The sequence below is a fragment of the Pelophylax lessonae genome, assembly GCF_965119305.1.
Source record: "Pelophylax lessonae genome assembly, chromosome: 10".
Taxonomy (NCBI): domain Eukaryota; kingdom Metazoa; phylum Chordata; class Amphibia; order Anura; family Ranidae; genus Pelophylax; species Pelophylax lessonae.
The window spans coordinates 180,951,645-180,976,530 of NC_138777.1; the positions used below are offsets into that span (position 1 = coordinate 180,951,645).

At 46.4% G+C, this 24,886-nt stretch overlaps 2 protein-coding genes across 2 annotated transcripts in view; one reads left to right on the forward strand and one right to left on the reverse strand.

Annotated features, from left to right (window-relative positions):
- Positions 1-24,607, reverse strand: part of LOC309565818 (5-hydroxytryptamine receptor 3A-like) — a gene marked incomplete at its 3' end in the record, with an annotated part of 77,247 nt that extends 52,640 nt beyond the window's left edge. The window contains exons 1-2 of the mRNA XM_082270824.1: positions 24,443-24,607; positions 7,912-8,075 (exon numbers count right to left, since the gene is read on the reverse strand). Coding sequence (XP_082126950.1) covers positions 7,912-8,075; positions 24,443-24,473 — 195 coding nt within the window. The 5' untranslated portion in view covers positions 24,474-24,607. The remainder of the gene's footprint in view (positions 1-7,911; positions 8,076-24,442) is intronic.
- LOC309565069 (IQ motif and SEC7 domain-containing protein 2-like) lies at positions 14,057-19,919 on the forward strand. Its single transcript, XM_082269826.1, is given in 2 exon segments — positions 14,057-17,481; positions 17,483-19,919. Coding segments are annotated over 2 exon segments (4,215 nt in total). The 5' UTR covers positions 14,057-14,185; the 3' UTR covers positions 18,402-19,919.
- Positions 24,608-24,886: the final 279 nt, after the last annotated feature.

A 24,886-nucleotide genomic window follows, 5' to 3' on the forward strand; every position in this document is an offset into this window, starting at 1 on the left:
TTCAAAACAGTCAATTCTTTTTCAATGATCCAAATTAGAATCATTCTGAAATTTTGGAATACATTCGAAAATAGAATAAACTAAATGGAATTTAAAAAAAATAAACTAAAAAAATCCTGAAACAAATTAACTAAATTATCTAGTTAGGGTGTCAGGGCTTCCAGATGTGCCTGCTGAGGGGGGAAGTATCCCCACTGGCTCCTGTGAGAGGCTTCTCATAGGGCAGTGTGGGAAGCCCAATCAGGGGACACATCCCAGCTTGTAACTACCCCAGAAGGCAGATTATGCTGCAAGGGATTCTGGGAGTGGGTATAAGTTGGGGGGAAGTGCGTGGCACGGTGTCTTTGGCAGGAGCAGAGTAGGAAGGAGAGTGCAGCTGTCTTCTCCTCTCTGAGGAAGATGGATGTCTCGGGTGTTGCCTGAGAGTCCAGAGAGTGCTGAGTTGAGCTGAGGGGAATCTGGTGTGTCGAGAGCCTGCGGAGAGAGAGAGAGGTGTCCAGTCCTAGGAAAGCCTACACAGGTCGTGAGTACTGCGGATTGCCCCTGAGGGTCTGCCTAGTGTCAGAGGGGACCACTCCGGAAGAGGTTCGGGGATCCAAGGTCAGCTAGCTGCAAAGGGGGTACCTAGGTTTAGGACGTAAAGGGGTTGTAAAGGGGGTACATAGTCAGTGGACCCTGAAGAGTTCAAGGAGCAAAGGGGGCACCTGCAGTCTGGGCCCTGAAATGTATTGAGTGTGCCAGTTACAGTGTTAGCTATTTGGAGTTCTGCATAATACTACCTCAAGCTGTGCCAGGCGGGGGAAAAGTATTCAAAGACTTACACCGTGAAGCAGTGCCATCAGTTCTACAGTTCTCAGTCTTAGATCTACGGGACTACAGGTCGGGGATTCAACACTTCCTCTGTTTTACAGAGTGTTCTCAGAGTCAGTGAGCGTTGGCTGGCGCTGACTAGCATCAAGGAAGCGCCACCGGGCATTTTTCCAGGATCAAAGTCCCAATTGTAATTAGTTCAAGCCGAGAGGAGTATCCCACTCATCCCCTTCTCCCATCCCCTTAATTTATAATAAAAACCACAAACAAAGATGCCGGAGTTGTCACTGTTTCAATTGTCACACCTGGGGACTCAGCTCACATGGGCTGGAGAGGATTCCGGTACTAATGGCAGACCCACATCAGGCCACGGGGCTGGAAACCTTACTACATTTGGGGGCTCGTCCGGGATTTTGCCATTAGCTACTGGGCCGGTTGCCCTTGGCAACGGCACAAGGGAAAGTCCAAAAATTCCATTTGTGTGTCCGGAACTGCTACATCAGCATCAGGCCAGGTGTGAGACTGTGACTGCGGGAGGCAGGGAGAGTGGACTGAGACTAGAGGCCCACAGAGAGGGATGCTTGTGACAATGCAAATGCTTCAGGAAAGACTTTATAGTGACCAAGACTCTTCATATGGATTATGAGATGTATTCTGCTGTCAGAAAGTGGAAAGCAGGAGACAAGTATGTCAGGATGCGTGAATGCAGTAACTGCCTGATAGCAAGGAGTCCTAGTGTGGACAGTGCAAATGGCGTCAAGGGTCCAGGGAAGGACAGAGAAGTGGACGCCGGAGGTCCATGTGTGGACAGTGAAAATGGAGGCCAGGAGCACGGGAAGAGATGTGCCAGGGGCCGGGTGGTGGTGCAAGCTATGCGGAAGAATGTTGACCGTGCATCTGATAGCGGGACATTTATTCTTAATGGCTGGTGCACACATACTGTGGGGATTGTAGTCGGCCAGCCGAGGAGGGCCGTAGACCTAGTCCCGGAGCCAGTATGGAAGATGTTAATTGCACATGTGTGGCAAGGAAGAGGAGTATCGGAGTGCAGCCGGTGGCAGGATGCTGCTCTTACTGAGCAAGAGAGGGCAGCTGGCTTTAGGTAAGAAAAGCACAGTGGAGGCCCTAGTGCAATTAAGGTGGGCGGATGTATGTCTAGCAAGTGACATACTCCGCTTTGCAGTTACTCCCCAAGTGATTGCAGCGCAGCAGCATGGCAGGGGAAGAGTTACAGTACCGCGCAGGAAAGCGCGCCACAAAAAAGATATGCCCAAAGGGAGCAGTCACCGCCAAACATGGAGAATGGGTGGAGATAGCGGGAACTTCTGGCCAATCCGGAGCGACCCAGGGGACTCTATTAATACGCCCTCCTCCGGGGGCGGCCATGCAGGAGACACATATAGGAGAAGGAGATATGTCGTTCACCAGAGGAGCGAAGAGTGTTCCCGCAATGGCTACCACCGTGGCTGAAAGCCCTGCGGAGAGCCAAGAGCAGATCTACTCGCCCGATCCCCCGCTAGTTTGGGATACCGGTATCTGTATGGTGCCGGACGGCGGACTCAGGTTATGCACAGAGGAGTTCCTGGGAGTGGTATGTCCTCAATGTGCCACTATTGCTCTGAGGGTGCAGGCGTGGGTTAAATGTGGGCAACGCGGAGATTTGCTGCTCAGGGCAGAGAAGAGCGAGGGCCGTCCCAAGAAGCTTGCAGTTATGTGGGAGACAGGCCTCACTCAGGAGATGACGGGGAGCGAATCAAAGTTCCTCCGTGGAGCAGGGAGAGGCATCTTCAGGCTGATGATGCAGATGGAGGCGCTGCCTGCAGTTGGGGGGTTCGGTCGCAGAGCCCCCTAGGGAGGGGATGCATGGCCACTCAAAGAGTAGGGGCCTGGTTCCAAGCACAGTCGGTCAGGGCCACCATGGAGTCCGCCCCTATAAGTATTCCCCAGCTTGTCCACACAGAATTTGCCCAGGTGTCTTCCTCCCCTGTCAACAGTGAGGGTGAGAATAGCCCTGTTCGAGTGGACTCCCCATCCTTCTATCTGAAGCATGGTTCTGTGGAAGAAGGTATGGATGACTGAGGATCCAATGAGGAGACTGAATAGGAGTGGGGATCGGAGACTGGAAGTAGCTCCCCAGGTCCCGAAGTTGTTGCACCCCTAGACCAGGAAGCCAAGGAGGCTATTGAGAGGGGGGAACTGGCTCAGCAATTGGGGTTCTGTGAGGCCTATGTTACAAGGGTCCCAGACCTCACCCCACTGGGAAATATTGCTCGGGCCAGGGATCAGAACACTGCCTATGAGGAGATGATCCGAAGAGTGCATACCCCAATTTCTCCACCAGGGAGAGGTAACCGGAAAACCCTCCCCAGACTGTCAAGAATGCAGAGGTGGATGCAGAGAAAAGTTGCCTTGGAGTATGGCTATGACTACCCATATGCCCGGAGGGAGATCATGCTATTGGTGGGAAAATACAGAGACTGGTGGTGCGATTAACTTATCTGGGACTATCTCTTTGTCCCTAAGCGGTACCGAGATTCTCCAGAGGAAGGATTGAAGGAGAAATTTAAAAAGGTCAAGGTTCAGTGGTATTATGGAAGCTCCATCTACATAGATAGGGTGGAGGTCCGTCACCCAGATGGCTCCAGACAAGCCTGGTTCATCCGGGTCAAAAATGAAAATGGGGAATATGTTCAAATACCTCATCCGGAGTACTATATCTGAGAGAAAATAAGTTCATCAGTATTCATCAGTGGCTAGTGGAGGAAGATGAGACTTAACAAGAAAATTTGGGTGGCCGGCTACCACAACTGACCAAGGAAATCTTTTGTTCATACAATAATAGAGTGCTGAATTCAAGTTGCATCTGCTAAAGTGAAATAGACCCCTTGGGCCATCGGGCCAGGGTCTTTGGGAAAGTCAAGTGTTGTGTTGCTAGACCTTTTGGGACAATCAGGGTCCAGGTCTTTTGAAAGCTAGATTTTGTGTGCTGGATCCTTTGGGCCATCCGGCCGGGATCTGTTGTGGATTACAAATGGCTGTGTGATATTTTACCCACAGTCTACACCACAGGTGTCAAACACAAGGCCTGCAGGCCGAACGCGGCCCCCCAGGCCATTTCATGTGGCCCTCGCACCTCTTCTGCAGCTGCGGAACCCCCCTTGCCTCTGCCCCCACCCTGTCTCAGTAGTCAGCAGCAGAGTGAACAGAACTCCTTTGCCAGATCCTGTGCTTCTCTGTGCTGCTGTAAAAAGGCTCGTCTTTGCCCAACCCCCCTTCTCAGCAGTCTGCAGCAGAGAGGAGGGCAAAACTCCTCCTACAGATCCTGCACCTCGCTGTGCAGCCACAACACCACCTTGTGTCTGCCTCCTACTGTCTCAGTATTCAGCAGACTCTGTAAGGTGACTCCAGCCCTCCACTGGTCCTCCTCCAGACCTTGCACTTTCTTCTTCCCAGATCCATCCGCATCTTCCTGGCAGTAGCACAAGGTAAGGGGTGCATTGTAATATAAGGAAGGATGGGTGACTCTTGTCTTATGATGGTGGGGGGGCTCTTGACATCTCATGTAAGGGTGTAAGGGTGCGTGGGGTGCTCTGGACATCTGATCTTACAGCCATAACCGGCCCTTTGTGGGCAACCATAATGCTGATGCGGCCCGCGATTAAATTGAGTTTGACACCCCTGGTCTACACAGAAGTATAAATTGTTGCAAAGTTTGTGAGGGCCAAGAGCTTTGGTGTGGGGTGCCCTGCTTGACCCCTGTGATGTTTCCCTGACTCAGCAGGACTGTGGGTCATGTGAGACTGTGACCTGCCCTGTTTCCTCACTGGAGTGTTCAAAGAGACAGCAGGAGGCGTTGTGTTTCACTTAAAAAAAAAAAGAGGACTCTGTTTAGACAGCTAGTGTGAGGGGATCGGCTCTTCCAAATTAAAGGAGGACCCCGGCATGTCAAGACACTGGTTGGCAGAGGTAGTCAGGGAGGGAATGGGAAGGTCGCCCTTGCAATCTTGAAGGAGGGCCTTTCCATTCAACTGTTCAGTTATATAGCAATGTGATGTGATTTCCATGTGATGTATGAGATTGACTAACTTTTGCTTCCTTTCTTCATACAGGTTGGACCACCTTAGAGTTAAGCAGTCAGGATGTTTGCATTATATTTTTCCTTGTTGTTCTCCACCAGGTGAGTTCATTTGGTGGGGGGTGCATCAGTTTTCATGCACCTTAAGATGTGTATATACATGTACAGAAGATTGTAAAGGTATATTTTTTCACGCTAATTTATTCTGTAAATTCGTTTTTCCCTTTTCCCCCTTTCCAGGTTTGTGGGATACTCCTGATTTTTTGGCAGGGTTTTGATAGGAGGCGGCTGCCTCAGAGTCAGAGGGACCTGACTAATTTTGGTGTGGTGTGGCTGTAGCACCCTACACATAGGTGCTAGGTAAAACTATAGTGGGCCTTGTCTGCCTAACAGCATGGCTGTGATTTATCAAGCCAGGGTGTCTTAGTCTTTCCAGCCTAGAGGAGAGATGTGGGGACTTTTTGACCCCACATCTCTCCATGAAGATGACCTGTCATGCCCTATTCTTATTACAAGGGATGTTTACATTCCTTGTAATAAGAATAAAAGTGATTAAAAAAAAAATTAAAGGGAAAGTGTAAAAATGTAAAAATAAAAATAAAATAAACAATAAACAATAAAAAAAATAATGTAAAGCACACCCGTCCCGTGTGCTCGCACGCAAAAGCAAACGCATATGTTCGCCACACCCACATATGTAAACGGCATTTAAACCATAGATCTGAGGTATTGGCGCGAACGTTAGAGCGAGAGCAACAATTCTAGCCTCCTCTAAAACTCTAAACTGGTAACCTGAAAAAAATGTTAAATCGTTGCCTATGGAGATGTAGCAAGGTTTCCAGGCCTATGGCCTGATGTGGGTCTGCCATTAGTAACTCCGGCATCTTTGTTTGTGTTTTTTATTATAAATTAAGGGGATGGGAGAAGGGAATGAGGGGGATACTCCTTTTGGCTTGGGTTGGGACTTTGGTTTGGGTTTGGATTGGGACTTTGTTCCTGTAAATGCCCGTTGGCGCTTCCTTGACGCCAGCCGGCGCCAGCCAACGTTCACTGACTCCGAGTACACTCTGTAATACAGAAGAAGTGTTGAATTCCTGACCTATAGCCCAGTAGATCCAAGACTGAGAACTGTAGAACTCCTGACACTGTTCCACTGTGTAAGTGTCTGAATACCCCTGCCTGGCACAGCTTGAGGTAGTATTTTGTAGAACTCCGGATAACTATAACTGTAACTGGCACACGCAATACAATTCAGGGCCCAGACTGCAGGTGCCCCCTTTATTCCTTGAACTCTTCAGGGTCAACTGACTATGTACCCCCTTTACAACTTCAGGGTCCTCAACCTAGGTACCCCCTTTACAGCTAGCTGACACTGGATCCCAGAACCTCTTCCGGAGTGGTCCCCTCTGACTCTAGCCAGACCCCCACGGGCAATCCGCAGTACTCACGACTTGTGTAGGCTTTCCTGGGACTGGACCCCTCTCTCTCTCTCCGCAGGCTCCCGGCACACCGGATCCCCTCAGCTCAACTCAGCACTCTCTGGATTCTCAGGCGACACCCCGAGACATCCACCTTCCTCAGACAGGAGGAGAGACAGCCGCATTCTCCTTCCTGGGACTTTGCTCCCGCCAAAGACCCCATGCCACACACTTCCCCCCCAAACTTAAACCCACTCCCAGAATGACTTGCAGCATAATCTGCCTTCTGGGGTAGTTACAAGCTGGGATGTGTCCCTTGATTGGGCTTCCCACACTGCCCTATGAAAAGCCTCTCACAGGAGCCAGTGGGGATACTTCTCCCCTCAGCAGGCACATCTGGAAGCCCTGACACCCTAACTAGATAAATCACAGCCCTGCTATTAGGCTGACAAGGTCCACCATAGTTTTACCTAGCACCTACCTGTAGGGTGCTACAGAGATTTTTAAGTACCAAAGCTTGGCACCATTCCACAAGTGTGCACAACTTTAAAGCGTGACATGTTAGGTATCTATTTACTCGGTGTAACATCATCTTTCACATTTTACAAAAAAAATTGGGCTAACTGCAGTATTTTTTTTTTTTTTTTTTTTTGCTTTTTCATGAAACTGTTTTTTTTTTTTCCAAAAAAATGTGTTTGAAAAATTGCTGCGCAAATACCATGTGACATTAAAAGTTGCAATGACCACCATTTTATTACCTTGTGTCTCTGCTAAAAGAAATCATATATAAAGTTTGGAGGTTCTGAATAATTTTCTAGCAAAAAAATTATGATTTTTGCATGTAGGAGAGGAGTGCCAGAATAGGCACTCAATAGAGGCCCAGTATTGTTCATTATTGTCTTTAACATGACTACTCGATCATTGTCATTTAACCCCCTAATATGGTCAGTACCACTTACTTGTTAGCATAAAAATTGTATAAAAATTGCACAGTTTTAAAAAAATATTTTAAATTTTCCAATATTTTTTTCTTTGCTTTTGACGGGACCCTTAAGGTCTAATTACGAAACTGATTATCTTCTGTAAGTAAATTTAACCATACTGCAAGATTTATATATATTATAGGTATGGGAAGGGAGGAGGGAGCTGCACATTGAAGCTTTATAGAATGTGCAAAGGTAAAAACCTTCAGCCTTTACAACTACTTTAGAGAGTTCAGAAGCAGGACTCTACTTTGCTCCACACAGGTTCAGTTGGAGGACTTTTGTGGTCTCTGTAATACAACTCACCATAACCTGTCTGGTTATACTGCTCCTACGTTAGAAAAAATTGTAGTATTTATGAAAATTAATGTCTGTTTCATATTTATGTTTTTGTTTAATCTTGTTTTGTTACGTCCAAAAATATGCATGTTTTGTCATTGGGATGGTAGCAACTGTACAATATATAAAGTAATTTTTTTGTAAGAACTGGATCCCTTGGGTCAATTATGATAGGAGGTGCATTTTGTGAATGTATGATTTCTGGCTAAAACTGATTTCATGTATGTAAAAAAAGTATTCCATATTGATAACATGAATGAAAATGAATGCAGCTCATTTACTGTACCATATCCAGAACCCCTCGGAAGGTCATGTCCATGGATACCAGGGTGGGTTCTCTCCAGTCTGTGACAGGTCGGATATTCATAAGAAGAGTAGACTGATTCAGAACTCCAATAAAATTTGCTACATCATGGTATCCACATGTGCTCTGGCCACAACATGTAGCTGCTGGAAAGAACAGAGACCAGAATGGATTATGATGGGTCAAATGTTCTTTCACACTAAATATCACACATCAGCATCCATCCATATTCATCACAGATTTGGTTTAAAGTGTTACTAAACCCACAACAGTAAAATCAGTCTGTATAAGAAGTAAAGCACGCTTGTTATACTCACTGTGTAACCTAAGGCTTAGAGTACACGGGACGTTTGAAAACCTCTCCTGAACACTGGAATTTGACAGCTAGTAACCAACAGTTAAAAACATCCGTTTTGCCGTGTTTACATGCCATGTTTATGCACCTTTAGCGGCGTTTGCATTTTAGAAGTGTTTTTACATTTGTAGCACCCAACAGAGTAGGTGCTAGGTAAATTATACTGGGCCTTGGCTGCCTAACAGCAGGGCCATGATTTTTAGCTGGGCTGTCATGTCTCCCAGGTGTGGCTGTTTAGACTGGGGAGTTTCCCCACTGTACTCCATGAGAGAGCTCTCATTGGGCAGTGGAGGAAACCCAATCAATGGCATATTCAGACCTGTATCTACCCCAGAAAGGCAGATTCTGCCACACAGGATTCTGGGAGTGGGTATAAGTTGGAGGGGAGCGCATTATGCAGCGTCTTTTGAAGCAGAGTCCCAGGAGGGAGAGTACGGCTGTCTCTCCTCCTGTCAGAAGGAACAGGTGTCCCAGGCGGCCTGTCTGAGGGGACAGAGAGCTGAGCTGAGCGGCAGAGAGGATCCAGTGTGCCGAGGACCAGCGGAGTTCAGGGGGTCCAGTTTCAGGAAAGCATTCCCAGTTCTTGAGTACTGCAAACTGCCCCTGGGGGTCTGCCTAACTGGGAGGGGACTGCTCCGGTGAAGGTCCAAGGGATCCAGGAGCTAGCTAGCGGTAAAGGAGGTGCCAGTGTTAACCCTAAAGTTCAGAGGGGGTGCCTAGTGAGAGGACCCTGAAGTGCAGAGGGGGTGCCTAGTGAGAGGACCCTGAAGTGTAGAGGGGGTGCCTAGTGAGAGGACCCTGAAGTGTAGAGGGGGTGCCTAGTGAGAGGACCCTGAAGTGTAAAAGAGGGCGCCAGCGATTGGGCCCTGAAGAGTTAAAGTGTACAGCGTGCAGTTTACAGTGTTGAGAGTTGCAGCAGCACAAGCAGTTACAGAGGCTACCTCAGTCAGGAAGGACTGGAGGGAGCTGTATACAGGACTTTGAGCTAACCAGAGTGTCAAGAGTCAGTTCGTAGTACAGTACAAGACCTTTTGAGCTAACCAGAGTGTCAAAAGTCAAGTGCAAGTACAGTTCAGAAAGTCAGCGTTTTTCAAGCGCCAGCAAGCATTGGTTGGCACCCAGCCGGCGTCAAGACAGCGCTAACAGGCATTTTTCTGCAAAGTGTCTAATTTGTACCTAGTTGAGCCAGAGGAGTATCCCACTCATTCCCTTCTCCCATCCCCATTATCAAATAAACAAAACAAACCAAACCTAAGATGCCGGAATGGTCATTGTCTCCAAACTCACACTTGGGTATTCAGTTTAAATGGGCTGAAGGTATTGCCGGTAACAATGGCAGACCCACATCAAGCCCAATGCCTGGAAAAGCTGCTACAAATTGCAAAATGATCAGAAATGTATCCCCATTGTAAACGCCTATAAACGAAACGCTTATAAACGTGAGTTTCCATGTTTAGACGCGTTTGCACGCTGTTACAAGCATTTGGCATTTCAAATGTCAATAAACTTCTGTCTGAACACATTTTCAAAAAAATGCCACTAAACTCAACTGCCTCTTAATCACTTAAGCCCCGGAAGATTTTACCCCCTTCCTGACCAGGCTCTATTTTGCGATTCGGCACTGCATGATTTTAACAGACAATTGCGCGGGCGTGCGACGCTGTACCCAAATGAAAATGCCGTCCTTTCTTTCCCACAAACAGAGCTTTCTTTTGCTGGTATTTGATCACCTGTGCGATTTTTACTTTTTGCGCTATAAACAAAAAAAGAGCGACAATTTTGAAAAAAATAACAATATTTTTCAAATTTTTTTATATGAAATTCCCCCAAAAAATGTAATGTTTGGTAAAAAAAATTGCAATAAGCATATTTTGATTGGTTTGCGCAAAAGTTATTGCGTTTAATAACTAAAGGAAAGATTTCTGTAATTTTTGGTGTTTTTTTTTTAAACGAGTAATGGCGGCGATCTGCGATTTTTTTTGCGGGACTGCGACATTGCGGCGGACAGTGACATTACTACAGTAATCAGTGCTAGACATATGCACTGTTACTGTAAAAATGACACTGGCAGAGAAGGGGTTAACTTCATTGGTGATGCAGGGGTTAAGTGTGTCCCTAGGGGCGTGCTTCCAACTGTAAAGGGGTGTGGCTAGTGATGTAACCACAGAGACATACGATCCTACATAGCAGGATCGTATGATCTCTGCAGTTAGATCAGGGAGAATGACAGGTGGCTTTGTTTACATCAGCCGCCTGCCTTTCTCCCTCTCCACGGGGAGATCGCGAGTGGCCGGCGGACATCGGGTCCACCGGTCACACGCGCGAACTTGTTAGGGAATGAGCGTGGGCGGGAGCGATCCTCCGGCGGCCCGGGCTTGCCCCCTAGAGGCTCTCAGGCTAGCGACGTAGTCCTACGTCACTTTGCCTGTACGGGGCTGACCGCCGCAGTAAATGTACTTGCTGCGGTCGGCAAGTGGTTAATGACTATAAATGTCTCAGTGTACATGAACAAATAAGATAACATAGAGGAGAGTTCAGGGGTTGCTGAAAAAATCTCCCAACTGCTCCTAAACCTCAGTTTATCAGCAGCAGTATACATGAGGCCTAAAGGGGTTATTCCCCCGCATTGCGTAAAAAGGCTGTTAGATCCTGTCTCCTCTGATCCTCTCCTTCTTCCACTGACTCTAGAACATGTCCAGATAAGACAGAGCCTTTGGAGTCAGGCTGCACATGCTCAGTTTGGTGTGTATTGCTAGAGAGTTTTTTTTTTTCTTGGGAGAGTGCATGTGATAAGCACAGGGTCAATCAGCACCATCTAGACAGACGGTTAGGGGTCCTGGATCCTAATAGGACAGCTCAGTGCAGTATGAAAACTCCTCCTACAAGCTTTACCAGGAACTGATAAAAGTCACTAGACTGTTATATACTTGTAGCACTGTCCCCGTAGGGCCTGCTGTATGATGACTTCTCGGGCCTCCTCTGATTATCTGCATACAGTCACTTGAGGCACAGTTCACACGTCCCTCCTTACACCCGATGGCTTGTCACACAATAAACAGTCCAGGGGTATTTATTTTTAGTGTTTATTTTGGAACTTTAATGGGAGAAGGGAATAGTGGGATACTCCAACTGGAACTATTCACAATGGATAAGGACAACTCTCACTTTGCCTCACCAGGTTGTTTGTGGAAGCAGCTGCACTGCTTAATTCATACTGCCACATGTATGGAAAAGGTTAAGTCTCCTTGCTCTTTTCTCTCCAGCAATAGACTTGGTGAATATACATTATCTTCAGGATACTCTCTCTTTCTAGCATCCCCTTTACTGACAACTGTCCACTGACTCTTCTAGCTGCAGGGGTGCCCCCCCTCAGGTCAGGCCCCTTGACACAGATCTGTACTCAGTGTACTGCAGAATCAGATCCTCCAATGTCTCCCCTTTCAGTCAGCTTCCCTGGACCTCTGGGTTCAGCTCCTTACTGGCACACTCTTGGCCCTCAGGTCAACCACCTGAGGCCTCACAACCCCTCTACAGAGGAGGAGGCAGCTGCCCCCTCCCTCCGCTATCTAGCCGACAGACCCCTAGCACATGTGCTCCTGGCTTTTGTACAGTTTCACAGCAAGCACCAAGACACTTTCACTCACTTGACACTAGGGCTGTGCACTCATTTGTCAGGTTTCTTCCCACTGTCCAATATGCCTCCCTATTGGACCAGTGTAAAACACTCTGCATACAGAACGAGTTGCACCTGAGCACAATGATCAGACCTTACCAACAGATCCTGCTCTCTGGTAAGCAGAGAACAATATAGATTAACCTGCAGCCTGGTAAGCAGACAGGACCCAGAACTATACTTTCTCTGTAGCACCTACCTAGGAGGGTGCTACATACTGCTGATGAGAAAAAGGTATTTAGCAATTTATATTTACAAAAATAATTGCATTTCCATGTTCTGTGTACTATGGGAGACCAGATATAATTAATGCAGGTTCTGGGTTAAGTAAAACTTTAAAGGGATCATACTGTACATTATTTTCAAGGTTTTTATTTTATAGCTATACAGTTTATTTAAACACAAGCAGTTTTTTTTATCATATTATCAATGTGTGCTAATTTATAAAAAAATTAAAAATAAATGTTTATTTACCTTAATGTAACGTTCAAATGTTTACATGCTCACACTTATGGCTGCCCTAATGTCTCTCTCTCTCACCCCCATCTCTCTCTCCCCCCCCATCTCTCTCTTACTCCTTCTCTTTCTCACCTCCCTCTCTCTCTCTCTAACCCCGCTCTCACTCAACCCCCTCTCTCACTCCCCTCTCTTTCTCACCTACCTCTCTCTCTCTCTCTCTAACCCCGCTCTCTCTCACCCCCCTCTCTCATTCCTCTCTCTTTCTCACCTCCCTCTCTCTCTCTCTCTAACCCCGCTCTCTCTCACCCCCCTCACTCACTCCCCTCTCTTTCTCACCTCCCTCTCTCTCTCTCTAACCCCGCTCTCTCTCACCCCCCTCTCTCACTCCCCTCTCTTTCTCACCTCCCTCTCTCTCTCTCTAACCCCGCTCTCTCTCACCCCCCTCTCTCACTCCCCTCTCTTTCTCACCTCCCTCTCTCTCTCTCTAATCCCGCTCTCTCTCCCCCTCTCTCACTACCCTCTCTTTCTCACTCCCCTCCCTCTCTCTTACCCCCCTCTCTGACTCCCCTCTATTCCTCAGCTCCCTCTCTCTCTCTAATCCCGCTCTCTATCACCCCCTCTCTCACTCCCCTCTCTTTTTCACCTCCCTCTCTCTCTCTCTCTCTCTCTCTAACCCCGCTCTCTCTCACCCCCTCTTTTTCTCTCTGCACCAACCAGCCTGATACAACATGGCACAGGCCAAGTCCATCCTCACTAACCTGCCTGATAAAATGTAATACAGGCCAAAGGCAATGTTATCAACCTACCTGATTCAGTGTGGTATGGGCCAAGACCTTCCCTACTAACCCACATAAAGCAGCACAACAAAAGTCAAATTCATTCCTCACCAACCCACCTGATACCACATGATATTCTTACTAACATTATTGATAAACGCATTGGGTTTTGTTTAACCAGTCCACCTAAGCCCCATCCCACTGGTCAGAGTTTGACCACACCCACATTTTGCCAGAACACTCTATGCCCGATGCAAGTCGTCCCTTAACTCAAGTGTCCCTCATTCGGGAGTTCAAAAGTTGAGTAGTATTACTTAACACGGGCAGGGGTGATTAAAATGATCAGCTTTTATTTATTCATGCAAAACCTTTATCCCAAAAGGAACAATTGATTGCTGTGACTGCTTATAAAGTGTTAGCTGGGGTTTTGCTTCAATTTGTTAGTGGTTCTAAATCTGCTAATACATTAACACTCCCCTCTCCCCCAGACTGACAATGCTGCTGTCTACTCTGCCTCCTGTCCTCATTCTTCCTTCCCACTAACTGCTACTGGCCAGATCACCAAGTGAAAACAGAGGGGCGAAAGCCAAAGAAAAGAAAACAATTGCAAGTACCACATCTGTTTGGCAAGCTGCAATACCGCTTTAAGGTTGCAATGGGGTTTAAATGGCTCCTTTTCAACTCATTTCTTCAGCCTATTGCCAGGAAATAGATACAGTGCCTTGCAAAAGTATTCGGCCCCCTTGAACTTTGCGACCTTTTGCCACATTTCAGGCTTCAAACATAAAGATATAAAACTGTATTTTTTTGTAAAGAATCAACAACAAGTGGGACAGAATCATGAAGTGGAATGGGCGCAGTGACTCTGCAGCAGTCGCCGCGGTAGCTCCGTGTCCGCTCCGCCCCCGGCACCTCCAACACCACCATGCCTGGCCGCCCGACCTGAGCTCCGCACCTCCCCCCCCCACCTCCGGTACACCCACCCTGGCGGCCATGGAAGGGGGAGCCGGCTCGGGCCCCAACCCCGGCGGCCAGGAGTCCCCGAACCGAGCCGTGGAGTATCTGCTGGAGCTCAACAACATCATCGAGAGCCAGCAGAAGCTGCTGGAGACCCAGAGACGCCGCATCGAGGAGCTGGAGGTGACACTGGACCGAGTCAGCCAGGAGAACCGGGAGCTGAGGGAGAGCCGGCAGGATCAGCAGCACCGAGCAGAGTACCGGGAAGGGTGCGGGGGGTACGGCCATCATCACCCCCCCCATCATCATCATCATCACCGAGGGGGGGACACCTACCCAACCCCCCCACCACATCACCGGGCCTCTGCCAGGCCACACAGAGCCGCCTCCCGCAGCTCCAGCCCCGGACACAGCACCAGCAACAGCCCGGCCACCACCCTGCAGAGGAAACAGATGATGCTCCCCCACACTCTGGCGGCGGACTGTCCCACAGCATCATCATGTCCAAATGCAGGGCTGCGCCCTGGGCCTGTTGATGTCAGGACCCTAGACTGCTGGAGCATGGGAGGAGAAGATGCTGCGGGGACCGATCTAGCAGCACAGAGGATCGGGTCTGATGGAGAGAACTCCAGGACGGTCAGTGTTGAAGGTGGTGACTCTCTTGGAAGTGAATCTGGAACCATTGTTGACAGTCCAGGCCAGCAGCCTCCATACCGTGGAGAGGTGAAAACGGACCATTACGATCTGCCATCACCCACCCGTCACCCATCCCATCCTGGCCTCCAGTGGAGTCAAAGGGCCAGACTGCAGCCAGCCAGTGTTGCCTTGCGTAAGCAGGAAGAAGAAGAAAACAAGAGATCCAAAGCCTTGTCTGACAGCTATGAATTGTCATCAGACCTCCAGGACAAAAAGGTGGAGATGCTGGAGAGGAAGTATGGGGGCTATTTCCTCAGTCGGCGAGCGGCTCGCACCATCCAGACTGCGTTCAGACAGTATCGCATGAATAAGAACTTTGAACGCCTTCGTAGCTCTGCTTCTGAGAGCCGCATGTCTCGTCGGATCATCTTATCCAACATGCGCATGCAGTACTCCTTTGAGGAGTACGACAAGACCCACAACGTCCCATATTTCCAGGGCAAACCGGTATCATTGGACGAAGGGGTAGCTGCATGTCGTGGGCAGGGGGAGCGAGGTCTTCAATATGGGGGCTCCTGCAGCGGTATTGACGGTGATTCCATCAACACCTCAGGGGAGTTTTCCAATGAAATCACAGAACTGGAGGATTCCTTCTCCAAACAGGTTAAGTCCTTGGCTGAGTCAATAGATGATGCCCTAAGCTGCCGATCTATGCACTGCCCAGATCCTCGAGATGAAAAAGGGAGCTTGGAAAAGGGAGAGAGCAAGGAACAACATGGAGACAGTACTGCCACTTCCTTCAGTGATGTCACTCTTTATATGGACGAAGGAGTACCCGTGTCACCTCTTTCTCTTGACCGGCCTCCAAGCTCTGATCAGGACACTCCACAAGGAACTAGTTCACGGCAGGAGTACTGGGCCACCTCTTCCTCCCGGGAAGACAGTCGAGAGAATGGTAGTAGGAGGAGCACTCCCTGCATGGAGTGCCGGGACTTTCGCATGAGAGGCGCTCATCTTCCTTTGCTCACTATTGAGCCTCCTAGTGACAGTTCTGTGGACCTAAGTGATAGGTCAGACCGAGGCTCTTTAAATAGGCAGGTTGTTTATGAACAAGAGAACTGCAGCCCACATGGGACTCTTAAACAAGCACCTCACAAAGGACCTGCACGCTCCCCACATCCCCATCGCCATTATCATCCGGACCCTCTGCCTCCTCCATCAGACCCTGGGGGTGGAAATAACGGTACTTCAGTGGGGGTTGTGGGAGGCGGGATGGGAGGGGTGCGACATATGCATCATGGTAAACAGGAACTTGGGGAGAATTCTGATGGTGACAATGAAAGTCTAAACAGCACCACCAACTCCAATGAAACCATCAACTGCAGCTCAGGCTCCTCTTCCCGTGACAGCCTACGGGAGCCCCCCAATACCCTTTGTAAGCAGACGTACCAGAGGGAAACCAGGCACAGCTGGGACTCTCCTGCTTTCAACAATGATGTGGTGCAAAGGAGGCAATACCGCATCGGTCTCAACCTCTTTAACAAAAAACCAGAAAAAGGAATTCAGTACTTGATTGAGAGGGGCTTCCTATCTGATACCCCCGTGGGGGTAGCACATTTTATCCTCGAAAGGAAAGGTCTGAGCCGACAAATGATTGGAGAGTTCCTTGGAAACCGCCAAAAACAGTTTAACAGAGATGTCTTAGACTGTGTGGTGGATGAAATGGATTTCTCAAACATGGATCTAGATGAGGCATTGCGCAAATTCCAGGCTCACATACGTGTTCAGGGAGAGGCACAGAAGGTGGAGAGGCTCATTGAGGCTTTCAGTCAGCGTTACTGTGTATGTAACCCGGCCCTGGTTCGTCAGTTCCGTAACCCAGATACCATATTTATCCTGGCATTCGCTATTATTCTTCTGAACACGGACATGTACAGCCCGAGCGTCAAACCTGAGCGCAAGATGAAGCTAGATGACTTCATCAAAAACCTGCGTGGGGTGGACAATGGGGAGGATATTCCCAGGGATCTGCTTGTTGGAATATACCAGAGAATCCAGGGTCGGGAATTGAGGACAAATGATGATCATGTATCTCAGGTGCAAGCTGTGGAGAGAATGATTGTCGGAAAAAAGCCAGTTCTTTCTCTTCCACATCGACGTCTTGTTTGCTGCTGCCAACTCTATGAGGTCCCAGATCCCAACCGTCCCCAGAGGATGGGTCTGCACCAGAGGGAGGTCTTCCTCTTCAATGATCTTTTGGTGGTCACAAAGATTTTCCAGAAGAAGAAGATATTGGTGACCTATAGCTTCCGGCAATCCTTTCCACTGGTGGACATGCAGATGCAGCTCTTCCAGAATTCTTATTACCAGCATGGAATCAAATTACTTTCCGCTGCCCCTGGTGGTGAAAGGAAGGTCCTAATTATCTTCAATGCTCCAAGCCTTCAAGATCGGCTCAGGTTTACCAGCGACCTACGAGAGTCCATTGCAGAAGTTCAGGAAATGGAGAAGTACAGAGTCGAATCGGAACTAGAGAAACAAAAGGGGGTAATGCGCCCCAATACCTCTCCTGGGCCAGGGATGAAGGAGGCTGTGAATGGCACTCTGGGACGACCAAGTCTAGATGACACATATGCACTAGGTGAAGGACTGAAGAGAAGCGCACTGAGCAGCTCATTAAGAGATCTCTCTGATGTTGGGGTCTATCATTAGCAGCCCTCGTCCTCATCAGCGACTTCCTGCTCAACCACCTCCTCCTCCTGAGGAGTACAAGGCTCCAAGACCCGTCTCCAACTCTTCCTCTTTCCTAGGCTCTCTGTTTGGAAGTAAAAGAGGAAAAGGACCCTTCCAAAATTTGCCTCCAGCTTCACTGCCTCCTCACCCCCACACTCCACCAGGAGTTGATGGACAATCAAAGATCCAGGCTCTTCATGCTCAGTACTGCCACAGCGGGGGGCCAATAGCTCAGCCCCCACCACCCTATCACTCTCAGCCACCAGCTTCTGCACCACCTCAGCAGCCCCCTCAGCCACCTTCTCATCGTTACCATGTGCCACCATCCTCAGCTCAGTTCACATTGCAGCGTCCAAACCAGCAAAAGAGACCGGCTGTGGGAGGGCCACCCTTGACCCCCAGCTCCCCCCACCCTCAATACACCCTGCATGGCAGACACCCGTCAAACCAGCCTCAGTCACCCTTACCCATGTATGGATCTGCACCTCAACATGCCATGACACACACTTACCCCCAGCATATGCACCAATCCATGCAGAAACAGCCACCCAAGCACTTTGTTTTTAGTCATCACCCTTCTCAAATGCCTCCTCAACAGCAGCGCCCCCCACAGGCCCAGTATAATCCACAGCATCCACATAGCCAGCATAACCAGTCACCTTGCTCACCATTGTCACCTATCCCGCCACATCCTTCTTACCCTCCTCTTCCTCCGCCGTCTCCACACACACCTCACACACCTCACACTCCATTGACTCCTCACTCCCCTTTGCCTCCAACTTCCCCTCTTCCCCAGCATGCTTCCCACCATCCTATGGGGACAAACACATCTCAAGGCAATCCAAAACAAAAACCAGTCAACAGAATCAGTACGGTGGTGTGAGAGCCTGGCCAACCCCCTGTTTACAGTGAGGGGCAACCGCAAATACGGAAAGTGCAGGAACTGAAATGGGGGAACAGCATGCACACGGGGGACTGCATCTGAGGTCCCGTTGTTCCTTCAGCTATATGGACACTCTTGGGCACTTACCAGGACAGAGCAGCATCTAGTGAGACCCTCACTGGAACTCTTTCTGGCATGTAAAGAAAGATGGACAGAGTTCTGAGCGCTGATGTAATCGCCACCCTTCCATTTCCTTCTCTGCACAGGAATCCTTTTTTCTTTTTTTTTTTATTGGGTAATTTCTCTGTTACAAGGCCCCAAGCTAATCCAGCTCAAAAGGGCTTAGGAGGACTGTGATTGCTTAGTGAAAGGTGACACCCCCGAGTGATTTGTGTAGTTTTAGTGGAGACTGCTGTGCCGGTGATTGTTTTGATATCTTCGGAGTAGGTTAATGCACCTTCAAGGTGCTGGCATGTGTGGTGAGAGTATGCTTGTGTACGTCAAAAGAAAATGGGATTGCTGGGTCAAGCCCGACTCTGCTGCTACTGCTAAAGGGGCCTGTGAATGTAAGAGTGACTAGCCAGGTGGCTACGAGTGCAGGATGAACCTCTGTGGGCTCTGGAGCTTCAGAACAAAGCTGATGCTGCTTCACTCCCCATGACTGCAATATGAAGGTTTGCCACATCTTCCCAGTGCCATCTGCTTGTGGTGTCAAAGGGGGCTCTGCATTGTATCTTAAAGACTCTTCCTGGTGTATGTGCAGTCCAGGGTATAAACCACTAAATGATGCAGGGAATGGACCCCTTAAACAGTGTACATAGACAAAACAAAAAGTCACTTGTGCCCTCCCTTTTACTGCACAATCATTGATCAGTCGCCACTTTCTTAACAGAACTGTACAAAGAGATCTATATATGGAGAAGAAGAGATGTCTATATTAATATATATATATAAATATATAAAGAACCTATATATAAAGTGTAAAATCCTTTGTACGAAGTAGAATGTCTGCTTCGATATGAATACTTCTGAGATCTTCTATGATGTGAAGATTTTCAGAAAGACGCATCGCAAACCACAAACTTTCAGCTAACCCAGCAACACACACCTAAAACAGCCTCAGAGTGGACCCCATTGCTGTCGCACATTGAAAGCAGCCCAATCGTGACTTTGGTCTTAGTGATGTCATCGCTGAGTATCTCACCTCACAGAATGGCTGCCACTAATCAGTGTAGGTAAACAGATCCACTTAATATCTTCTATACAAAAAAGATAAAGTATACCCCAGATGTAAACAGGGTTTGTGTCTCTTCGTAAAGCCAAAATGCATGGTAGGTATAGCTTTGCACTGGACCTCTATAATAGAATGCAAAATGGGTGCCTGCACATTGCTTTGTGATCTTTGTATTGGATCACTCAAAATATTGGACCTCTTAAAGGGATTGTTAGCTCTTTTTGCCAAAAAAAACAATGCAACAAATCACACTTTGTACTGTTTTTTCTTTTTAAATGTCCATTAGACACCCTCCCATTTGATACTCCTACGTTTTGTTCTTGTTGGTTGACTTTTGTTTTATAGTTTTTGCTATCATTTTTCATCAACCGCAACGCTAAAATGCTGAATTGCCTCCAGATTGCTTCAGGAGCTGTGCCTACAGCCAACCTCATTGCCAAGTTTCGGAGTGAACCATTTTGTTGGGAACCAGAGAACTGCTTCAGTTGGATCCCAGTACGATAGTACCATGATGATATTTTCTCAGGATCTCCCCTCACAATGTGACAGTGTCCTATATCTTTTGATGCTGTACAATTCCCTCGTTCGTGAACTGACGCGCATATGTTGAAGTAGAAAGTCACCTTTCTATGACAACTTCTCTTTTATAAGTTAATGAAGGCATTTTATACTTGAGAAATAAAGAGGTGAATATCTGTTAGCAGGATCACCTTTTTTTGTGTTGCAAAAGACTAGCGGTCACCTATATACCTTGCTGGTAGATTAAACAAAAAAAAAAATAGTAAAGGAGTTATTTCTTTTTGTATTGTTCACTACTATTATAGATATTTATTATTTCATGTATGCAAGGGAAACATTTAACAAGGCACAGCTGTGGTTTGCCAACTCATTGTATAAGATGTAATGTAAAATATAATCTCTCCATATAAAAAAAAAAAAAAAAAAAAAAAAAAAAATGAAGTGGAATGAAATTTATTGGATATTTCAAACTTTGTTAACAAATAAAAAACTGAAAAATTGGGCGTGCAAAATTATTCAGCCCCTTAACTTTCAGTGCAGCAAACTCTCTCCAGAAGTTCAGTGAGGATCTCTGAATGATCCAATGTTGACATCAATGACTAATGATGATAAATAGAATCCACCTGTGTGTAATCAAGTCTCCGTATAAATGCACCTGCACTGTGATAGTCTCAGAGGTCCGTTTAAAGCACAGAGAGCATCATGAAGAACAAGGAACACACCAGGCAGGTCCAAGATACTGTTGTGAAGAAGTTTAAAGCTGGATTTGGATATAAAAAGATTTCCCAAGCTTTAAACATCCCAAGGAGCACTGTGCAAGCGATAATATTGAAATGGAAGGAGTATCAGACCACTGCAAATCTACGAAGACCTGGCCGTCCCTCTAAACTTTCAGCTCATACAAGGAGAAGACTGATCAGAGATGCAGCCAAGAGGCCCATGGTCACTCTGGATGAACTACAATCAGTCGTATACTGCACAAATCTGGCCTTTATGAAAGAGTGGCAAGAAGAAAGCCATTTTTTAAAGATATCCATAAAAAGTGTAGTTTAAAGTTTGCCACAAGCCACCTGGGAGACACACCAAACATGTGGAAGAAGGTGCTCTGGTCAGATGAAACCAAAATCAAACTTTTTGGCAACAATGCAAAACATTATGTTTGGCGTAAAAGCAACACAGCTTATCACCCTGAACACACCATCCCCACTGTCAAACATGGTTTGGTGAGGTTTTCTGGAAGAAAACCTGATGCAGTCTGCAAAAGACCTGAGACTGGGACGGAGATTTGTCTTCCAACAAGACAATGATCCAAAACATAAAGCAAAATCTACAATGGAATGGTTCACAAATAAACATATTCAGGTGTTAGAATGGCCAAGTCAAAGTCCAGACCTGAATCCATTACAGAATCTGTGGAAAGAACTGAAAACTGCTGTTCACAAATGCTCCCCATCCAACCTCACTGAGCTCGAGCTGTTTTGCAAGGAGGAATGGGCAAAAATTTCAGTCTCTCGATGTGCAAAACTGATAGAGACATACCCCAAGCGACTTACAGCTGTAATCGCAGCAAAAGCTGGAACTACAAAGTATTAACTTAAGGGGGCTGAATAATTTTGCACGCCCAATTTTTCAGTTTTTTATTTGTTAAAAAAGTTTGAAATAGCCAATAAATTTCATTCCACTTCATGATTGTGTCCCACTTGTTGTTGATTCTTCACACAAAATTACAGTTTTATATCTTTATGTTTGAAGCCTGAAATGTGGCAAAAGGTCGCAAAGTTCAAGGGGGCCGAATACTTTCGCAAGGCACTGTATATCATTAACCTCATGTTTTATATTTCTTTCATAGAAAGAAAAATAGACAGTGGAAAATAAGTTCAATAAAAATCTTAGTATAGTATATTGTTTTATTGAAAGCATTGTAGATTGTTTAATTTTTTAAAGCAAATTTCAGCATAACAGCTCAGTGAATAAAACTGAGACTTTCTAGTTTCATTGGCAAAATATTACAGTAAGCTAGTTTAACTGAAATCCTCCAGTCATTCCTGTTCCTTACAAACATTTTCCAAAAACATTCACAGATCTCTGGTGACAAGCTGCTAGAAGTCTGAGTAGTCAATGTTGTTCTATGGCTGCACACTGCAGAGAATGCAAAGATTGCTTTGTGAGAAAACCCGCGTTCTGTGCTGAATTCCCGCACCACATTCAAATTGCACTGGCCTTGCAAACTGCAGCGGGTGTCAATGCAAAGTTAATGACACCTCAAACGCAGTTTGCAAATAAGCTTGCCCTCACTGGATCACATGATACAGATGTACCATGCAACCCAGTTGCAGTGCACTTCTTTTGGTGCGGTGCAATGCGATTTCAGCCCATTCAAAATCGATGGGCTGAAGAACTGCATGTAAATTGCACAGGAACACGCAGTGCAATACTGTGTGAGTCACAAACAGTTCCTGTTGTGAATGGTCCCTTACAGTATTTGGCATTGTTGTTTGCATAGGGAACTTTCAATTACAATGCAATATTAAAGTAGAACCTCAAGGAAGTTAATTTATTTTTGGGGAATAGGATGGAGAAAGGTGACCCAACATCTGAAAAATGTTTATTGCTCCTGAAAGTGAGGCTAAATCTTCTATTACAAAAAAATTCTCTTTTGAAAAGGGTATATACTTTAATCTAGACAGTTTTCGACTTGTAAAAATTATTACTGCTCTATTTCTCAGGGCTCTTTTTCTTGATGACAAGTTCTCTTTAAACCAGTTCCAAACCTCGCCATAACCGAAAGATGGCAACAGCACGGCTGTTGTTCTGGGAGGGCATCTATGGACATGCTCCTGGAATCATGCCCCTCACACGCCCCCTGGGGCACACATTCTGTGTCCTTCGGTCTGGTATTGGTATGTAAACAGTGATTGCACCACACATGAGGTATCACCGTGAATGTCAGACTGAGAGCAATAATTTTAGCACCAGACCTCCTGTGTAAATCTGAAACCTGTAAAGGCTTTTAAAGCGTCACCTGGATAATGTAATTTCCGTAGTTTTACACCATTCCATGGGCCTGCGCAATTTTAAAGCATGACATGTTTGGTATCTATTTACTTGGCGTAACATCATCTTTTATATTTTTAAAAAACAATTTGGTATTATATTCTGTTTTTCTGCATTAAAATTCATTAAAGTGCATTTTTTCCCAAAAAATTGGGGTTGAAAACTGCTGCACTTATACCATATGACATAAAAAAATTGAAACAATTACCGTTTTTTTTTTTCTCTCTAGGGCCCCTGCTTTAAAAACACATATAGTCAATTACTGTTTGGGGGTTCTAAGTAATTTTCTAGCAAAAAATACTGATTTTCACATGTATGTGAGAAATGTCCAAAAAAGTGGTAAATAATGAAAACCTTCCCTGTTCATCACTTTAACAAGATTTTTCATCAGTCTGAGTTTTATGTGGAGCAGCGAAAAAAAAATATCTTTGTCAAGTCAATAAGTGGTTCATATGCCATGTTTTTCTACCCTGGAACCAAATTCTTTCAAAGTGGCTATTTTCTTAATGTAACGCGACTCTCTTGTAAGGGTACAAAGGCCTACCCTGACCACAGCCGTGGGAAAACGCAAAAGACACGTTTTTGCTGTGCTTTGCCTTTTCCTGTGGCTGGTGGTCAAAGGGTTCCTATCCTAAATGCGATTCTTCCCAGTTCAGGAGAGGGAGGTTTAACTTCACCTAAACTCGGCAGGTTCTAAACTCTGGTAAAAGCCTACTGTATGTGTACATGGACACATAGGCTTTTATGGAGCTGAGTTTAGGAGCTTTTGCAAAAAAAAAGCCAAAAGCTCCTAAACTAAGGTTTAGGAGCTGCCAGTGTACATGAAACCTAAACCTTTCTTTGCTGTCCAGTGAACTATTCCTAAGATATCTTAAGACATAGAGGGGAACCACCTGTACATTATGGTGCGCAGCATTGAAAAAAGTAGCCAGTCCATTAAAATCTACGTTCTGTTGGGTTGTCAATCCATTAATAATTAATGGGCTGCCTTAAGGTAAATTTAGGGCACTTTAACGAAAACACTTAAAGTGTTTTCGTTAAAGTGCCCTAAAGAAATACACAGAATGTATGAATAAAGGATCGGACTGACAGTAGTTTTCTGTGATAGCAGCACGTCCAGTTTATGTTTTGTTAGATTTACCCTGAATTTCATCATCAACCTACTGAAGTAAACTTTGTTTTCTAATAATAAAAGTAGAAAGTCATAAAGAAGGATAATTTAGATGAAACTTACCACATAACAGAACCATAAGACTCTGCAGCATTTCAGAAGATTGACAAGCAGTCAAAGCTGGAGGTACGTTCTTTGTTCTGAACTCATAGTTATTCCAGGTAAGGTAAGATCAAGCAGTTAAACTTGACGGGCAACTCCCCTGGATGCACATGCAGTATATTTCAACAGCTGGTGCTAAACACAGGATTTCAAGTGGGAATTATTGATAATTTGCTTCCCAAAGCCTACATAGTAATCTAAATATTTAACCTGCCCTAGACTGGGAGTGGCGTTTCACAGGGAGGTAGGGCTGGACAAAAAAAAAGGGAAAGATTTGGTCAAGAAAAATGTTATACAATTCTGTTTGTCCAGCTTTGAACATAGAAATTCTGTTTGCCTAGCCTGGAAACTGGGACTGGAAGGCAATAATAGACAATTTAGGATGGGTTGGGTTATGTGGGCTAG